Source organism: Rhineura floridana, chromosome 2 (genome assembly GCF_030035675.1).
Source record: "Rhineura floridana isolate rRhiFlo1 chromosome 2, rRhiFlo1.hap2, whole genome shotgun sequence".
Taxonomy (NCBI): Eukaryota; Metazoa; Chordata; class Lepidosauria; order Squamata; family Rhineuridae; genus Rhineura; species Rhineura floridana.
Genome location: NC_084481.1, coordinates 48,653,378 through 48,673,987, shown reverse-complemented (window position 1 = coordinate 48,673,987; position 20,610 = coordinate 48,653,378). Strand labels below are relative to the sequence as shown.

Below are 20,610 nucleotides of genomic sequence, written 5' to 3'. Positions count from 1 at the left end.
CAGTTACATGTATGTTTAATTTAATAGCACTGTGGTCACTGCTCCCAATCGGTTCAACAACACTTACATCTCGCACCAGGTCCCAGTCCCCACTGAGGATTAAGTCCAGGGTTGCCGTCCCTCTGGTCGGTTCCATGACCAACTGGTCTAGGGAATAGTCATTTAGAATATCTAGAAACTTTTCTTCTTTGTCATGACTGGAACACATATGCGGCCAGTCTATGTCCGGGTAGTTGAAGTCACCCATTACTACCACATTTCCTAGTTTGGATGCTTCCTCAATTTCATATCTCATCTCAAGGTCTCCCTGAGCATTTTGATCAGGGGGACGATAGATCGTTCCCAGTATTAAGTCCCTCCTGGGCCATGGTATCACCACCCACAACGATTCTGTGGAGGAGTCTGCCTCTTTTGGGGTTTCGAGCTTGCTGGATTCAATGCCTTCTTTCATGTATAGAGCGACTCCGCCACCAATACGTCCTTCCCTGTCCTTCCGATATAGTTTATATCCAGGGATAACCGTATCCCACTGGTTTTCTCCATTCCACCAGGACTCCGTTATGCTCACTATATCAATGCTCTCCTCTAAGACCAAGCACTCCAGTTCTCCCATCTTGGTTCGCAGGCTCCTAGCATTAGCGTACAGGCACTTGTAAGCAGTGTCTCTCTTCAAGTGTCTTTGGCACTTGTGGTTAGGCCTGTGGTAATTTTGCTCTTCTGAATTTATATCCTGTGCCCCTGCTCTCACAATGCCTACTTCTAGGCCTACCCCTGAAGAGAAGACTGAAGAGAAGGTCTTGAGGGATGGGGATCTGGGTTCAGAGGATGCCTGAGGTGAACTCACCCCACAAATCCCCTCATAACTAAGGTTTTGAGGATAAATGCTTGATGGTTTGCTTCCTTACAGGCCAATTTCTTCATGCTCTTTAGGCCCCAATCCAAAAGGAAGCAAGTGTAAGGCTCAGCCCTGGTTGACTGAGGGTCCCCCAGCATGCTGTTCTACACTGCCAACATTCCCTGAACGTATGAGGGAAGCCTGCATATGCAGCTTTTTGGCTCATCAGTTTTGGGGGAGGTAGGAGTTCCCCTCCAAAATCCAGCATTTGCCTCCATAGGTACCACAGTGCAGTAGGAGAGTGTGTGTTTTGTATTTAAAAGGTCCCAGCTTCAATCTCTGCTATCTTTCATTTCAAAGGGTCAGGTATCAGGTGATGTGAAACACCTGTATCAGGGACCCTGAAGAACTACTGTCAGTCAGAGTAGACCAGAGTAGCCAACCACATGCCCTCCAGATGCTGTTGGGACTCCCAACAGCCCCAGCTAACCTTGCAGGGGAGGGATGATGCAAGTTGTAGTCCAAAGGGGAAGGTTTGAATAGACAATATGGGGACAGATGGAATAACAGCCTGACCTAGGATAAGGCAGTTCCCTATGTTCTCTTTACTGTCGGAGCATACACGTACACTTGCAATTTTTCCCCTCAGCTTCAAAGATTATTATAGGCAGTCCACCAAACAAAAGAACATATGCTAAGGATGAACCAACCTATTGTTGGATTTGTTTGGTTTCCGTACTTCCAAGCCATCTCATAGTTTGCAGCTGCATCCTTATATGCTTGTTCCTTCTCCATTATGTACCCCATATATTCATACGCTTTGCAACAAGACTAAAAAGAGAAAGAGGGAGAAAGATTTTATCCTATGTCAGCCAAGCCTTAAATTACAAAGCCTGCTAGCTCATTAAATAGGCAGCTAAAACGTTGTTGGCTCTCAATGGTACTGCATAGAAAGTTATAAATTACTACCCTTGTCACTGTTGACTGGCACAGGGAATGATAAGGACCACAGACACCTGGAGAACTGAAGGCTGCAACTCTGCTAGTTATGCTCCATGACTGCAGTCCTGCATCTGTGAACTGGCCCCCATGTCTCCAGCTTTCTATAAGATTAGTTTTTTTCATTAAAAGACTCAAAAGAGTAGAAAAACATTAACAGAACAGACATGAAATTGCTTGTGGCTGTCAGTTACCCTGTTATGACGAAGGCACCGTTTTAATAATTCACCAGCCATATCATATTTTGAAGACTGGATGAAAATGTCAGCAAGGAGCAACCAACTTTTTTCAAACTCTTCTGCATCAATGGGATTCCAGTTCATTTTTGAAATGCGCTTCAACTGGTTTCTGGCTCGTTGAATTTGTTTTAAGATCATGTATGCCGTAGCCATTCCCAAAAGCGCTGGGACATGATCCTTCTGCAAGAAAAAACAACATGGCTCAACTCAGAAGATAAACAGAGAACCTGATATAAGTATCAAAAATAATATTCTTTTACAATGATGGTGTAAATTCAGAGATGTGCAAGAGCCACACTGCTCTCCTCCCATTGACTTCCCCCCTTAAAAGAAAGCAGGAAGAAAATAATGAATTCAATATCCCCTTCCCTGAGGAGGGGCACCCTTGAGTGTAACACATCATCTCTAGGCTCTTATATATGCAGTGTCTCAACCATGATTGTTGGATGTAAAGGAATTGTTCCCCTCCTTCATCAAATATAAGTAAATGTGTGGTGTGAGCCATCCATGCACAGAAGCTTGTTTCTTTCTATACCCTTTGTATTCAAGCATGTATCTATCTTAATATTATGGTGCTGTGGATTCACATTCACACACACACCTATCCTCAGTGTCACAGACCAGAAACAAGTTATTCTCAGACTCTTGGCAAATAAAAGGATAAGATACACATTTTAAAATAAAAAACAGCACCAATGGCTGTTAAGTTATTCTATGTACTTATCTGGGTTTAGATGTACAGGGCAGAATTAAATGTGGCCCTAAGTCTCTTATTCCATCAGCGCAAGGATTTCTCCTTGTGCAACAAAACATTCTCCCCATTTCCTCCCCCATGCACCCCTAAATCTGTTCTAGGGGTTCCCCCAATCCTCTGGAGCAGATTTGGGGAGCGTGCAAGGGGAAGAGAGGGGGAAGTCCCACTGCGCAAGTGGAAATCCTTGCCCTGAAGGGATGTGGTAGCTATATACTGCCCATACTTAACTTCACACTAACAAAGCTCTGCCCACTAAGTATATGTTTTTATAGCATCCCAGACTCTTGAATTCTTAGTCTCAGTGCTCGACTTGGCACAGACAATGGAGTTCTCCACTGACTCCCACTTCGGCACTGGGTCTGGCAAAAAAACCCAACCCAAAACCAAAAAAGGATTCACACATTAACTTCGCAAAAGCACATTACTTGCATGAAAGGAAAGCAGTGGCAGTAAGTGACTTACAAATTGGAAGGGGGGGGGAGGATAGGTGGTTTCCAGCATTCCGTACCAATACATTATTAGTAACAATTCTGAAAAGAGCCATCTTTTACTTAGTACAGTGACACTCTGCAAATGGATATTTAATATATTCTACTGCTAAAGCAATGGGCAATGTGTGAGATACATCTCTTTACAGATTTGTTAGGCTTCTGCAGGTACACAGTATGCCTGCATTCAATTGAATGAACACTTTCAACAACATACCTCCTCCACAACAATTTCTGTAAATGCATTCAGTGCTCGCTCAACATTTGATTTTTGTTTGGTGGCCACAAGACAGTAATTTTCCATGATGCGAAGCTGTACATGTCCTTGAGCTGTCTGGGGCTTTAGTTCCTTTAAGAGTTTTTCTGCTGTCCTCACAGCCAGCTGCACAGATTCTTGCTTCTCTGTCGAGCTACTACATGCACATGTGTACATGAGGGGAAAAAATCATCAAACACCCAGTTCTAGTATATCAGAAGCGGTGATGCCAACTGCTCAATCACAATTCTGAAAATATTTAGAATGAGGCCTAGAAAGCTGACTGACGACTATATCACAAGGGTTTAGCCTTTGTCTTTCTTCATACAACATTGTCAACATTTTTAACTGAAATTTTATCAGTATTTTAATCAAAAATTAGTCTAAAGTCTGGCTCCCATCATTACTCCCCTTGAATTCAACACCACACATCCCGGTCTGGGGAACCTTTGGCCCTCCGGATGTTGCTATACTACAGCTTCCACCATCCCCGGCCATTGACATATTTGCTAGAGCTGATGGGAATTGTAGTTCAGCAACATCTGGAGGACCAAAGGCTCCTCATCCCTGCCCTAGTCCCTCACTGCTGTTACCCAAAAAGAATTTGAAGAGACTCTTCCAAACACCATTTACAATATACCAAAACAAAAGACATTGTACTAAAATACTAGGAATCATAAAAATCGAGTCATCACTCACTCTGTGTCACCATACAGGTGTTCAAACACTTCACCTCCCACTGTTTCATTGTCAGGGTTCAAGCAGATTTCGATCATATTATAAACAGCATTCTGTCCCCAGTCATTGTCCTTCCTTGCTTTGTTAAAGTGTCGAAGTGCATCATTTGGTTCGCCAGTGTACCTACACAGGCAATTACACTTATTTAACAACTTTCATAAATTGAATTTAAAAACAGAAGAAAAATGTAGCCAACTAATCCAAGTCCCTATTCCATCATAATCAGCACCTTAAGTGCTCAAACCCCTCAACATTTCCTTTTACAAAACACTGTATATGGATGGCTGTTACTTCACATTTGCTACTCATTGGCTGACCAATTATCATTATTATTGCCCACCCTTCACCATTAGGTCCCAGGGTGGGTTACAGAAATGTAAAATACAGTATTAAAAACCATTAAAACACATTACATTCACAGGAGTATGGTGGGTCCTAAAAACATACATCTTGGGGACCGAAGGCCAAAGTAAAGAGAGGCATCTTTAACATTTGACAAAAACTGTATAGCAAAGGTGCCAGACACACCTCTGCAGGGAGGGAATTCCACATCTTACAGGCTGCCACAGAAAAAGCCCTCTCCTGGGCCACCAGCCCCCAAACCTCAGAGAGTGGAGGAACTACCAAGAAGGACCCCTCTGCTGATCTCAACACTTGAGAGGATGTGTAGGGAAGGAGTTGGTCTGAGATATTTGGGGCCTCAGTCATTTAGAGCTTTAAAAACTAATACGAGCAACTATCAGGTGGATCCACAGTTGGCTACAGAATCGTACTCGAGGAGTGCTTATCAATGGTTCCTTCTCGAACTGGGAGAGGAAATGAGCAGGGTACCACAGAGCTCAGTCCTAGGCCCAGTGCTCTTCAACATTTTTATTCATGACTTGGATGAGGCGGCACAGGGAATGCTTATCAAATTTGCAGATGATACAAAATTGGGAGGGATAGCTAATACCCTGGAAGACAGAAACAAAATTCAAAGGAGCATTGGGCTGAAAACAAAAGAAATGAAATTTAATAGGGTTAAGTGCAAAGTTCTACACCTAGGAAAAAGAAACCAAATGCACAGTTATAAGATGGGGGATACTAGGCTCAGCAATATTACATGAGAATAGGATCTTGGAATTGTTGTTGAGCACAAGCTGAATATGAGCCAACAATGTGATGTGGTTGCAAAAAAGGCAAATGCTATTTTAGGCTGCATTATCAGAAGTATAGTTTCCAAATCGCATGAAATATTGGTTCCCCTCCATTTGGCACTGATTAGGCCTCATCTTGAGTATTGCATCCAGTTCTGGACACCACACTTAAAGAAGGATGCGGATCAACTGGAACAGGTTCAGAGGAGGGCAACAAGGATGATCAAGGCATTGAAAACAGCCCTATGAGGAGAGACTGAAAGAACTGGGCATGTTTAGCTCTGAGAAGAGAAGACTGAAGGGAGATAGGATAGCACTCTTCAAGTACTTGAAAGGCTGTCACACAGAGGAAGGCCAGGATCACTTCTTGATCATCCCAGAGTGCAGGACATGGAATAAGGGATTGAAGTTGCAGGAAGCCAGATTTCGACTGAACATCAGGGAAAACATCCTAACTGTTAGAGCTGTACAACAATGGAACCAATTCCCTAGGGAGGTGGTGGGCTCTTCAACACTGGAGACATTCAAGAGGCAGCTGGACAGCCACCTGTCAGGTATGCTTTAATTTGGATTCCTGAATGGAGCAGGGGGTTGATGGCCTTATAGGCCTCTTCCAACTCTATGATTCTATAATTCTATGAGTCCTCCAGCTGTAATTCCGTTTTTTATTTGGCACCCTTTTCTGTCGCCACAGGGTGCCAAATTCAAAAAACAGCAGATTGTTCCGGCACCTGGAAAAGAATTGGGACCGCACTCTGAGTATGCTTTGAATTCTTCCTTTTCAATTTGCTCCCTGCAAGTTTACCTGCCCCATGCCTGACATCAAATGATATGAAGGGATAGATAGGTGGGGCTTGGTTGGGCCAAACCACATCACAGCCCAAATGGGGGGGGGGGCTGGTGGGCCAAATTAGGTCCACAGGCTGGAGGTTCCCCACCACTGTTGTAAAGGTATAGAAGACAAAGAAAACAAGGAGCTTGTTGCACACTGAGGTGAATCCAGACTTAGCAATGTTAAGTTAGTCATGAGTCACATTGATTTTGACTGGTCTACTCTAAGCATAATTAAGTCCAGATAAAATCCACTGAGTTGAAAGAACCAGACATTAACATTGTTGGTATGTGTCCAGTTAAGACACTATCTGAATTTGCTTGGCTAGCATTTCATGAAAGCAAAGTAAAACAACATTTTTTCATAGGATTATATTAGTAACTTTGTAGCCACACCTACCAAAGATATAATCCTTTGCAATAATGAAAACCTGGGTCAAGTTTTGTCCTGGGGGAATGTTTCTCAGCCATTACAAGAAATCTTGGAACTTCTTCTAGCTTTCCAGCTCTTCTTAAAAGGTCAATTAAACGTGACAGTGTTGCATAATTATCTGTCAATGTAAGTATTCAGGGTATAACAGAAAGCAGATTATGACAATTATGCACAAGATGCAAGCATAAAAATCCAAGTGTCTTAAATAAACCTGAAATGTTCTCATTAAACCCTGTAATGTTCTCATACAGCTAACAGAGTGGCCTGGTTTGCATGTAAGCTAAGCTATGCTTTTCTAGCCAACGCGTGGTTTGTTTGAACCGCCAAACCCAGCCCAGCAGATGAACCCTAGTTTGTTTTTTGCCAACAAACTGAACTGAAGTTAAAGTTTCTTGTTGCCTTAAGTCTGAACTCAACAGACTTGCTTGGCCACAGTTTGTTTTGCCACCCCACCCCAAACACTCACCAAGCTACAAAGGCACATGGTAAGAGTAGATGGAAAAACCATGTGTTTGAGAAAGTAGTCATGGCTTATTTGCTTTTGACTGTCATTCAGACCATGGTTAAAACAAACCATCTTAGTGTTCTGTGCAAATGCAGCCCAGCACTCACACCTGTCATCTATATTGCATCAGTGTATTTGTTTCTATATGTAGCTGAAAATACTTTTATGTACTTTTTTATCTTTTGAAAACGCTTACCTTATAACATGATATGGTCCTAATATACCAATCAAAGTGAGGGTCTAAATATCTCACTGAGAACTTCAGCAAGTTCCATGCGGAAGACTGACAGGAAAGTTCTGTCTAGGGATGAGGAACCTGTAGCCCTCCAAAGGTTGCTGGACTACAACTCAGATCAGACCAGTGGCCCATCTAGTTCACACAGTGGCCAGCCAGATGCCCAAGGGAAGCCTGCAGGCAAGATCTGAATGTAAAGAGCACTCACCCTTCCTGCAGTTTCCAGCAACCGGTATTCAGAAGCATATTGCTTCTGACCATGGAGGAAGAACATAGCCATCGTCATTAGAAGCCACTGATAGCCTTAACCTCAATCAATTTGTGTAATCCATCACTGCCTCTCGTGGGAGTGAATTCCACAGTTTAACTATGCTCTGTGTGAAGAAGTACTTCCTTTTGTTTGCCCTGAATTTTCCAACAGCAAAGGTGAAAAGGGAGTAGACAGACTGCTGCTGCATCAGCCTTGAAGAACTGGGCCCAGTGCCATCATGTGATGGCAGTGGTGCCACCTTAGGATCCCGGGGTGGCTCAGCCCTGCCCCCTCTCCACCTCTGGAAAACCCCATTTTGGGGCTTTCTGCCCGATCCCACCCATCTGTATGGTGGATGGAAGGGGGAGCTCCACACCAACAGAGTGATGCTGGCTTTGCAGGCAGGGAGCAACAGGAGGCCAACAAAGGCCGGCAGAGCTGGGTGGTGGGAGAACTCTGCCCAATCTAACCTTCCCACCCCACAACTCTGTGCACAGAGAGTTGGGACTGTTCTACCATTAACATGTAGCTTTAGCATAAAAACTTGTTACAGGGAGCAATAAAAGATCCAATGCTCACCCGGGTTCCGTTCCAAAAGCTGCTGGAAATGAAACACTGCTTGTTCATAGTCTTGTTTCCTGAACATAAGGTCAGCCATCATCTACAAGCACAAAGCAGAGATGCAAACTAAACAGGAAGTAATACAAAGCCTTCTCCACAGTGATTTTATCCTCCAAAATCAGCCTATGACAGGAGCGCGACACACAAAGGGGGAGAGGGCTAAACCCTCCATGCAGCAAATGCCCAGAGGACCCACCCACAACTCTTCAAGAACAAAAATGACTAGCTTTTATTATTCTCTAGGATCTGTATTGGGACTGGTGATTTTTCCCCTTTTTTCATAAATGATCTGTAGTTAGGGGTGAGGTGAGCAATGAGATGGCCAAAACAAAGATAGATTATGAAAAGCACCAAAAGGAGTTCTCCAAAATGGATATTAAAATGGCAAAAATGGTTCAATGAAATAAGTGAGTGTAAAGTGATGCATATTGGGGTAAAAAAAATTCTACCCACATATACATTATTGGGGTCTGAACTGGCAGTGACTGACCAGGAGAGAGACATTGTGGTCATGTCAGATAGCACAATGAAAATGTCATTGAGCGTGTGGCAGCTGTGAAAAGTACGAACTCCATTAAGTATCATTTGGAACAGGCTTATTAGGAAAGGTACTGAAAATAGAAACGCCGATATCATATTGTAAATCTACAGGTATGACCACGCTTGGTATTCTGTGTACCGTTCTGGTTGCTGCACCTCAAAAAGGAGCTGGTGAATATGCTGAAATAGAAGAATATGCTGATCAAAGTGCAAAGCAATTCCAAATGCCACACTCCTTGACACCTGTACTGCTGATTTAAATGAAATCGGGCCCAATGGTAGGCACTGCTTCCCTGCCTTGAAGATGGTAGAGTGCAGCCGGGTTGCTGTGGACCACATAAGGGCTCCACAATGCTTGTTGGACAGCCCTTGTCTAAGGCACGGCTCATGCTTAGGTTTCTTTAATCTATGCCCCTCTGTTTACTGAAGACCAATCAGGGCAAGGAGCTGGGCCATTTCTGTGGTGGCTCATATGCTCTGAAACATCCTGCTCAGCAAGATTCACCTGGCAGTCTTCCTATATGAAACTTTAGTTGGCATGTGAAAAAACCCTTTTATATCAAAAGGCTTTTGCTTGTTAATGACTATCAGCTGTCAGCATGTGCTTAGTATATTGCTGCTGTTTTGTTTCTTTGTACTAAATTTAAAAAAAAAAAGTTTTATTAAATTCTATTTTAACATTTATTTTAAAATTGCTCTGAGTATATCTAAATACAGAAAAGCTGCTTATGAGTTTATAACAAAGTTACAGAGGTTAACATTTTTTTAAAATCTAAAATAATGGGATTAAATCAGCATCCTAGAGACTGCATGGGTATAACTAACCATGGCAGCTGGTGCGTTATCCGGATCATTCTTCAGCAACAGAGCACACTGATGTTGGCACGCGTCCACGTCATCACGGGCAAGGTACAAACGAGCAAGTTCTAGCATTACCTGAGGATTAATACATATATATGTCAGCTGCTTCTTCATTTTTCATTCTGCTTAAGATTTATGACAAGTATTCCAGCAACCACACCTCTTTAAGCAAGATCGGAGGGAAAATGGTTCATCTTGGTGCTCACTGACCTTGTTGTCTGTTTCACAATGAACAAGAGCTTCTTTGTAAAATTTAATTGCTTTCTCATAGTTCCGTTGGGCTGCTGAATGCTTTGCGATCTCTGCACAAATTTCAGCTGCTAGTTGCTTCTGCACAGGAACAGCATCCAGCTGCTCTATCTGAATCCGTTTCAATACTTTGGCCTGCAATTCCTGAGCCTGATGGAAAAGCAAGCAAACACCTTACAATAGGAAATAATAGTATGTGATGAAGTCAGGAGAGGATCTGGACAAAGCCATGCATTTCAAAGAGGACCAATTCATTTCTATAAAGTCAGGATTGCATATGCCCTTGTCTTGATATGTACTGTATAATGTAAGAAGTGGCTAGGACCAGTTATTGGTCCATCTAGCTCAGTATTGTATACACCGACTGGCAGCAGCTCTCTAACATTTTAGTCAAGAATCTCTCTCAGCCCTACCTCGGGATGCTGGGAAGTGAACCTGGGACCTTCTTCTTCTTACACAAGCCTGTGCTCTTCCACTGAGCTAAGTTCCCTGTGAAGAGGCCAAGTTAACTCTTGTGCTTGATTGGTGGAAGCAAAGAGAAGAATTGTTGATTCTTTGCTGCCTAACATACCTTAACTATTTGGACAGTCAAAAGTCTGTGACTGGAGTAGAAAAATACAATGACTTTTGTAGGAGAGGGCAGCAGTTTTTTAAAAAAACAGTTATTATTCAAACAAAAATAGAGGAAGAAAATGGAAAAGCTGAAATGACCCAATAAAGGAGATAATTCATATGCGTCATAAAAGATTTATTGTTCTGCTGATGCTACTCACCAGACCCAGATGATTTTAAGCTTTATTCTGTAGCTAGCAATCGGCCAAGTATCTCTCTTCTGCCACAAAAACCCTAATGTGCCAATATTTTAATATTTCTTTACCTGCTGTAATGAAACAACAGCATCCTCTGTCCTCTCCATTTTGCTGTAAATCTTTGCCAGGAGAACATGGTAACGAGTATATTCCATCAGAGAGGACAGATCATTTACTGGAAAGACAGGGGTGGCGGTAAACATTTAATATGAATTAGCCAAGTACCGTATATTCCGGCGTATAAGACCACTGGGCGTATAAGACGACCCCCAACTTTTGAGAAGATTTTCCTGGGTTCGGCCCTTACTTGGCATAAACCAACTGAAGGGCCTCAGTTAGACAGGCCCCATTGGTTTCAGTGGGTCTACTCTGGGTAGAACTAACACTGGATAAAATCCTATGTGCGCACTGACTCAAGAGTAAACCCAATGGTACCGGGCGGTGCTTAGGGCTGCATCCGATGCTACTCAGAAGAGACCCACTGAAATTGGTGCAACTAAGCCAGCTACCTCTACTAGTTTCCATGGGGCTACTCTCGAGTCAGGACGAAGCAGGACCGAACGGCACCCCCGCAGGCACACTGACTCGGGCAGCAAGCCCGGTAGAACTCGGCCTGAGAAGGCCGGCGCGACACCGGATCGGGGCCACCGGTCATCGGCGGGAAAGAGACAAGGAGAAAGCCTCACCTTCGTCGGAATCCCGTGCGCGGCTGCTGCACTCTCCATCCTCTTCGTCGGCGGGGCTGTCCAGCTCCTCCTCCTCCTCCTCAAAGCTCTCAGCGGCGGTGGGGCCCGTGCCAGCAGGCAGCGTGGCGGCAGCGGCAGCAGCGGGGGGTGGAGGCCCTGGCGGCGGCAGCGCGGGAGAAACCCGCGCTGCGACGCTCATGGCCGAAGCAGGGAGGAGGAGGAGGAGGAGAAGGCTCCGCCACCGCCGCCCAAGGCACCCGGTCCTTTTTTACCTCACAGCGGCGAGCCGGTTTGTGGTTGGTTTTTTTTTTTAACTCCCTACCACAGGCAGCCGCAAGCTGCCCCCCCACCTCCTACGCGCAGGCACGCGAACCACTTCCGCTCCTTCCTTTCCTTCCTTCCTTGGCTGGCTTCTTCCTCCCTTAGTTGTGTTTGGACCACTGCGCCACCCGTAGGGTGTAAGGCGCGGCGATACTCCGGCGGCGTTTGCGGCCGTAGACTTAATGTTTTAGACTCACGTGCCCGCCAAGCATCTCCGGGGTCAGTTTGGGAGCCCTTCCTCGGCCCGCCCACTTTTGTTTCTTGTAGAAGACAGCAATGCCTCAGTTGGCGAAGTACCCGTATATTCCGGCGTATAAGACGACACCCGGCGTATAAGACGACCCCCGACTTTGGAGAAGATTTTCCGGGGTTAAAAAGTCATCTTATACGCCGGAATATACGGTAGATACTATGTGATAACTGTTCAGCATGTTGGGATGGATTACAAAAGGAACAAAAAGTAAAACTAGGCATGCTGGCTGATAACAGCAGCGGCCACAAAACTAATATCTTTATTATGGCAACACCTTAATTAGTCCAACCAAACTATCACAAGATAGTATGCAAGCTTTCTGGAAATCCTGGAAGATTAAAACACTATTTTGCAACATTTTGGTAGATCTAATAAAGGTATCACCCAAACACGAGAAAAGGATCAAAGCCACTAGTAAACATGCAAGAGTTAGGAAAGAAAACATTTCCTAAAGCAGTCCATTACATTTGACCTGATCTAAAATGAAGCGACTGGAGTGTCATGTTCTCTCTCTTCTTCTTTAACAGTTATTTAGAGCCAAAAGGAGCACAAAGAACTAGATGGTGAATTACTGGACTGTGTTTAAGAGTTATTTTATTCTCATTCTGGTCCAGGGCAGGATGGATGACTATGACAATCATAGAACCACAGAATAATAGAGTTTGAAGGGGCCTATAAGGCCACTGAGCAACCTCCTGCTCAATGCAGGAATCCAAACTAAAGCATACCTGACAGGTGGCAGTCCAGCTGCCTCTTGAAGGCGTCCAGTGTTGGAGAGCCCACCACCTCCCTAGGGAATTGGTTCCATTGTTGTACAGCTCTAACAGTTAGGACGTTTTCCCTGATGTTCACTCAAAATCTAGCTTCCTGCAACTTGAGCCCATTATTCCATGTCCTGCACTCTGGGATGATTGAGAAGCGATTCTGACCTTCCTCTGTGTGACAACCTTTCAAGTATTTGAAGAGTGCTATCCTATCTCCCTTCAGTCTTCTCTTCTCAATGCTAACATGCCCAGTTCTTTCAGTCTCTCCTCATAAGGCTTTGTTTCCAGTCTCCTGATCATCCTTGCTGCCCTCCTCTGAACCTGTTCCAGTTGATCTGCATTCTTCTTAGTGTGGTGTCCAGAACTGGACACAGTACTCAAGATGAGGCCCAACCAGTGCGGAATAGAGGAGAACTAGTACTTCAAATGATTTGGAAACTATACTTTTGTTAATGCAGCCTAAATCGGATGGTGGATATATACCCTGTCCTGGATGGGGTTACACTCCCCCTAAAGGAACAGGTCCGTAGTCTGGGAGTCATCTTAGACTCTTCCCTCACACTTGAGGCTCATGTAGCCTCGGTGGCCCGGAATGCGTTCTACCAACTTCAGTTGGTAGCCCAGCTACGTCCCTATCTGAGTAAGGAGGACCTCTCATCAGTGGTACATGCTATGGTAACCTCATGTCTGGACTACTGCAATGCACTTTACGTAGGGCTACCTTTGAAGACGATTCGGAAGCTACAGCTAGTGCAAAATGCGGTGGCCAGACTGCTAACAAGAACTAAGCGGTCTGAGCATATAACACCTGTGCTAGCCCGTTTGCACTGGCTTCCAATATGCTTCCGGGCCAGATTCAAAGTGTTGGTACTTACCTATAAAGCCTTATACGGCGCGGGACCACGATATCTGTCGGAACGCCTCTCCCGATATGAACCGGCCCGTACACTACGGTCTACTACGAAGGCCCTCCTCCGGGTTCCGACTCATAGGGAAGCCTGGAGAGTGGTGACAAGATCTAGGGCCTTCTCAGTGGTGGCCCCCGAACTATGCACTGGCCTCTCCGAGGAGGTGCGCCTGGCGCCGACACTATCATCTTTTCGGCGCCAGGTTAAAACCTTTCTCTTCTCTGAGGCATTTTAATTCATTTTAATTCCTGTTAATTCTAAATTATTATATTTTGATTTTAGACTGTACAGTTTTGTGTACAGTTTTGTGTTATTTTTATTGTATTTTTAATGTTCACCGCCCAGAGAGCTGTTGCTAGTCGGGCGGTATATAAACTTAATTAAATAAATAAATAAACTAACATTTGCATTTTTGCTGCCATATCACAGCTCATATTCAGCTTGTGCTCAACAACAATTCCAAGATCCTTACTGCATGTAATATTGCTGAGTCAAGTATCCCCCATCTTATAACTATGCATTTGGTTTCTTTTTCCTAGGTGTAGAACCTTGCACTTATCCCCGTTAAATTTCATTCTGTTGTTTTCAGCCCAGTGCTCTAGCCTATCAAGATCCCTTTGAATTTTGTTTCTGTCTTCCAGGGTATTAGCTATCCCTCCCAATTTTGTATCATCTGCAAATCTGATAAGCATCCCCTGCACCACCTCATCCAAGTCATTAATAAAATTGTTAAGAACACCTGGGCTCAGGACTGACCCCTATAGGTATCCTGCTTGTTACCTCCCCGCACTTTGAGAAGGAATCATCGATAAGCACTCTTTGACTACGATTCTATAGCCATCTGTGGATCCACCTGATAGTTGTTCCATCTAGCCCACATTTAGCTAGCCTGCTAATCAGAATATCATGGAGCACTTTGTCAAAAGCTTTGCTGAAGTTGAGATATATTATGTCCACAGCATTCCCAATAGTCCACGAGGGAGGTTACCCAATCAAAAAATGAGATAAGATTAGCCTGGCAGGATTTGTTCTTGACAAATCCATGTTAGCTTCTAGTAATCACTGCATTGTTTTCAAGGTGCTTACAGATTGATCACTTTACAATCTGCTCCAGATTTTCCCAGGGATTGATGTTAGGCTGACTGGGCTGTAGTCATGTTAAATCATGCATATAATGTTGTACAGAAAAGAGATACTACACAAACAAAGAATCATCTACAAATAGCTTTTACCAGCCCACATTAAAACCTGTCACATCATCCCAGTCATCAAGGCCTAAATTGAGAGATCAAATCTCTGTTTCCACACAGCCTTCTACAATACCTATTCTCCATAAACCTCATGAAGTTTGGAGCTCAATCCCAGATGAATTTCCACAGGCAATGCTGACTGGTGTGGAATATGGGTTTGTTAAAGCTGCATATTGCAAGACAATATAGCAGAAAGACTGACCAAAACAGTACCCAAAGTTGTTAGGTTGAAGTTATTTATCATTGCTGGGATGGACCTAATGAAACAGTGAGCAGAGTTTCACTTATAGAAAAATTACACATAGTGCCCACTAACAGAAGGTGGGAGAGGGAATTTGTTGTCAATTTTTCTCTGCAGCCCCTTTAAACTCTGCTCAGGAGGGCTGGGGGTCACTACAGAACTATATAGGAGGCAGCACAGGAGCAGAAGGAAATGAACCAAAATTGCCTCCCCACTGCCCTTCCATTAAGCAGGAATCTCAACTCAGTCAAAGCCCTTTTCGTTTGAGGATGGACTTCTGCAAACAGAAGGGCTTATTAGATCTAAACCACTATTATTTCGCGATTTGTACCTGAATCTCCCCAGTCTTAATCCGAAAGTCTAACCACTACAACAGATCACAGTCTCTCTTCCCCTTCTGAATCTGGTGAATGCCATCTGGAGTAACTTACTCCAAGGATGATATTGCTGGAGAGATGAGAAATTAAGTAAAGGAGAAGCTTCCTGTCCAATACAAATAAGAGTATTCTTATTTGCTCCATTTTGACTACAATTTGCTAAAATGTTGATGGATGTGCCAAAGTAATCAGACCCCTGACCAATGCTCTCATATTACTTAATTACAAATGGTACATTGTAATTTCATTCTCTATGATATTTTACTTTGAAACACTGAAGCTCAAAATCATTATTATAAAGTGACACTGGTTTTATGTTGGCAAATGTCTGTAAGAAACATAAAAAACAAACATGTTGCTTGCATAAGTATTCAACCCCTGTGCTGTGGCAGCTCCCAGTTTACACAGATGAAAGAAACTGCCCTATCAAGGACACAATCACCTTACCATTGGCCTCCACCTGTGAACCATTAAAGTTGCTGTCACATTGTCAGGATAAAACCCCCACTGTTGAAGGATCATTGGTCAGGCTGTGGATCTGAAGGAAAATGAAGAGCATTCTACAGAAGTGAGAGATAATGTAATGCAAAGGCCCCAGTTGACAAAGCGTCAAGGCGAGTTAAGCAGCAGAGCGAAAAGAGGGTAAGTAGCTCCCATTTATTCCATTATTTAATTGAAGGAAAACAGCTCAGAGCAGTAAGTAATAAGGGCAGCCCAAGGTCACCCTGAGCTAGGAGCCAAATCCTGAATGAACCTATATCTTAGGAGACAGATCCTAGGAGAAGGAAGCCTATAGAAAGCTAGTTTTCAACACCACCCTAGCAGGAAAGCTTCAGGGGACACTGTAAACAAGGCTAAATTCCAGTCGGAGAGAAGGGGAAAAAGGAAACTCCACCGACACATACAGGGAGAGAGTCAGCTCAGTCCTTGCTAAAAAGGGCAGCTTCAGCCTTCCTGAAACACAACCACAAGCTCTGTTTCCCTAGGTTAAAGAAAGGTCAGGCTGTTCTAGGTGGGAAAACAACAAACAAAAAAGACTTGCCTGGAAGTCGCAGCCCCTTGCTTAGATTAAAAGCAGCCAAAAGCTTAAACAGCCCCGCCCCTCGCTCAGGAAGGAAGCCTGCCTTCCTGCCTTCAAAGCAAGGAAGCCTGAGATAATACTAAAGAGTTAAGCCCCAGCTGATAGTTGAGCCATCAGCCTCAAGTAACACATCATTGGCTGGCAGCAGTAGCTGGGAAGAACCAGCCACACATATAAAGTCAGAGCACCTAGTGAGGGAGCCTGCTCCACGAGCTAGAGGGGGCCCCAGCTGATGAAGCGTCAGGGCCCCAGCTGACGAAGCGTCAGGGCCCCAGCTGACGAAGCGTCAGGGCCCCAGCTGACGAAGCGTCAGGGCCCCAGCTGACGAAGCGTCAGGGCCCCAGCTGACGAAGCGTCAGGGCCCCAGCTGACGAAGCGTCAGGGCCCCAGCTGACGAAGCGTCAGGGCCCCAGCTGACGAAGCGTCAGGGCGAGTTCAGCAGCAGGGCGAGTTCAGCAGCAGGGCGAGTTCAGCAGCAGGGCGAGTTCAGCAGCAGGGCGAGTTCAGCAGCAGGGCGAGGAGGCCAGGGCCCCCCACTCTGCCCGTCCGTTCCGTAACCTCAACTAAACCGCAGTCTCCAACCCATTGACATAATAAACCTTAAACAAAACTATGCAGGTAAGAAGCCAGCAGGTGTGTGGGGACTTTCCAGTGTTTTGCACCGCCTGCAGCATGTACGACTATCTGCCTGTTGGACAGAAATCGTGGGTGTGCTCTCGGTGCAATGAGCTTCTGGCTGTCCGGGAACGACTTCATTTCCTTGAGGCCAAGGTGGCAGACCTGGAAAAGCTGAGAGAGGCAGAGAGGTGTGTGGAGGAGACCTTCAGGGATGTTATAGTTGCGTCCCACTCTAATGATGATAACTCTCCTGCTATCATGGAGAACGATGGTCTCGGGGAAGGAGAGCATCCAGCTGAGGAAGAGGGAAACGATCCTTAGAACGGACCCATTCCTTGGGGGATAAGCAGCTATCCTCTCGTGCTGAGGATATATCTCCAGGGGGTGGAGGGATCCTTGTAGTGGGTGATTCGATCATTAGGAACATAGACAGTGGGGTGTGTGATGGGCGTGTAGACCGCAAGGTGTTTTGCCTGCCTGGTGCGAAGGTTGCGGATATCGCCCGTCGTTTAGATAGTTTGGTAGACAGTGCTGGGGAGGAGTCAGTGGTCGTGGTGCACGTTGGCACCGACGACATGGGGAAATGCAGCCGTGAGGTCCTGGAAGCAAAATTTAGGTTGCTAGGTAGGATGCTGAAAGCCAGGACCTCCAAGGTCGCTTTCTCTGAAATGCTACCGGTTCCACGCGCAGGACCAGCCAGACAGGCCCAGCTTTGCAATCTCAATGCGTGGATGAGACAATGGTGTCGGGTGGAAGGGTTTGGATTTGTTAGGCACTGGGGAACATTTTGGGACAAGCCGGGCCTGTACAAAAGGGACGGGCTCCACTTGAACCAGACTGGAACCAGACTGCTGGCACTTAAAATTAAAAAGGTAGCAGAGCAGCTTTTAAACTGACTGAGGGGGGAAACCCGACAGGAGCTGAGGAAGGTCCGGTTCGGAATAAACCTCCCCCCTGGGATAAAAACCAAAGAAATGATGAAATTTTAAAAGGGGTAGGCCTAGAAGTAGGCATTGTAAGAGCAGGGGCACAGGATATAAATTCAGAAGAGCAAAATTACCACAGGACTAACCACAAGTGCCAAAGACACTTGAAGAGAGACACTGCTTACAAGTGCCTGTACGCTAATGCTAGGAGCCTCCGAACCAAGATGGGAGAACTGGAGTGCTTGGTCTTAGAGGAGAGCATTGATATAGTGAGAATAACGGAGTCCTGGTGGAATGGAGAAAACCAGTGGGATACGGTTATCCCTGGATATAAACTATATCGGAAGGACAGGGAAGGACGTATTGGTGGCTGTGTCGCTCTATACGTGAAAGAAGGCATTGAATCCAGCAAGCTCGAAACCCCAAAAGAGGCGGACTCCTCCACAGAATCGTTGTGGGTGGTGATACCATGCCCCAGGAGGGATTTAATACTGGGAACGATCTATCGTCCCCCTGATCAAAATGCTCAGGGAGACCTTGAGATGAGATATGAAATTGAGGAAGCATCCAAACTAGGAAATGTGGTAGTAATGGGTGACTTCAACTACCCGGACATAGACTGGCCGCATATGTGTTCCAGTCATGACAAAGAAGCAAAGTTTCTAGATATTCTAAATGACTATTCCCTAGACCAGTTGGTCATGGAACCGACCAGAGGGACGGCAACCCTGGACTTAATCCTCAGTGGGGACAGGGACCTGGTGCGAGATGTAAGTGTTGTTGAACCGATTGGGAGCAGTGACCACAGTGCTACTAAATTAAACATACATGTAAATGGCCAATTGGCAAGAAAATCCAACACGGTCACATTTGACTTCAAAAGAGGAAACTTCACAAAAATGAGGGGATTGGTAAAAAGAAAGCTGAAAAACAAAGTCCAGAGGGTCACATCACTCGAAAATGCTTGGAAGTTGATTAAAAACACTCTATTAGAAGCTCAACTGGAGTGCATACCGCAGATCAGAAAAGGTACCGCCAGGGCCAAGAAGATGCCAGCATGGTTAACGAGCAAAGTCAAGGAAGCTCTTAGAGGCAAAAAGTCTTCCTTCAGAAAATGGAAGTCTTGTCCGAATGAAGAAAATAAAAAAGAACACAAACTCTGGCAAAAGAAATGCAAGAAGACAATAAAGGATGCTAAAAAAGAATTTGAGGAGCACATTGCTAAGAACATAAAAACCAACAACAAAAAATTCTATAAATACATTCAAAGCAGGAGACCATCTAGGGAGGCGATTGGACCCTCTGATGATAAGGGAGTCAAAGGAGTACTAAAGAACGATAAGGAGATTGCAGAGAAGCTAAATGAATTCTTTGCATCTGTCTTCACAGTGGAAGATATAGGGCAGATCCCTGAACCTGAACTAACATTTGCAGGAAGGGATTCTGAGGAACTGAGAAAAATAGTGGTAATGAGAGAGGAAGTTCTAGGCTTAATGGACAATATAAAAACTGACAAATCACCAGGCCCGGATGGCATCCACCCGAGAGTTCTCAAAGAACTCAAAGGTGAAATTGCTGATCTGCTAACTAAAATATGTAACTTGTCCCTCGGGTCCTCCTCTGTGCCTGAGGACTGGAAAGTGGCAAATGTAACGCCAATCTTCAAAAAGGGATCCAGAGGGGATCCCGGAAATTACAGGCCAGTTAGCTTAACTTCTGTCCCTGGGAAACTGGTAGGAAGTATTATTAAAGCTAGATTAACTAAGCACATAGAAGAACAAGCCTTGCTGAAGCAGAGCCAGCATGGCTTCTGCAAGGGAAAGTCCTGTCTCAGTAACCTACTAGAATTCTTTGAGAGTGTCAACAAGCATATAGATAGAGGTGATCCAGTGGACATAGTGTACTTAGACTTTCAAAAAGCGTTTGACAAGGTACCTCACCAAAGACTTTTGAGGAAGCTTAGCAGTCATGGAATAAGAGGAGAGGTCCTCTTGTGGAGAAGGGATTGGTTAAGAAGCAGAAAGCAGAGAGTAGGAATAAACGGACAGTTCTCCCAATGGAGGGCTGTAGAAAGTGGAGTCCCTCAAGGATCGGTATTGGGACCTGTACTTTTCAACTTGTTCATTAATGACCTAGAATTAGGAGTGAGCAGTGAAATGGCCACGTTTGCTGACGACACTAAATTGTTTAGGGTTGTTAAAACAAAAAGGGATTGTGAAGAGCTCCAAAAAGACCTCTCCAAACTGAGTGAATGGGCGGAAAAATGGCAAATGCAATTCAATATAAACAAGTGTAAAATTTCACATATACGCTCATGTGGTCTGAATTGGCAGTGACCGACCAGGAGGGAGACCTCGGGGTTGTAGTGGACACCACGATGAAAATGTTGACCCAGTGTGCGGCAGC

At 44.8% G+C, this 20,610-nt stretch overlaps 1 protein-coding gene across 1 annotated transcript in view; it reads right to left on the bottom strand.

Annotated features, from left to right (window-relative positions):
• The window catches only part of TTC21B (tetratricopeptide repeat domain 21B), a 66,816-nt gene that overhangs the window by 6,273 nt on the left and 39,933 nt on the right, over positions 1-20,610 (bottom strand). Inside the window, exons 19-27 of the mRNA XM_061608583.1 lie at positions 10,848-10,954; positions 9,932-10,120; positions 9,686-9,796; positions 8,279-8,360; positions 6,677-6,827; positions 4,271-4,432; positions 3,533-3,728; positions 2,029-2,253; positions 1,546-1,666 (exon numbers count right to left, since the gene is read on the bottom strand). Coding sequence (XP_061464567.1) covers positions 1,546-1,666; positions 2,029-2,253; positions 3,533-3,728; positions 4,271-4,432; positions 6,677-6,827; positions 8,279-8,360; positions 9,686-9,796; positions 9,932-10,120; positions 10,848-10,954 — 1,344 coding nt within the window. The remainder of the gene's footprint in view (positions 1-1,545; positions 1,667-2,028; positions 2,254-3,532; positions 3,729-4,270; positions 4,433-6,676; positions 6,828-8,278; positions 8,361-9,685; positions 9,797-9,931; positions 10,121-10,847; positions 10,955-20,610) is intronic.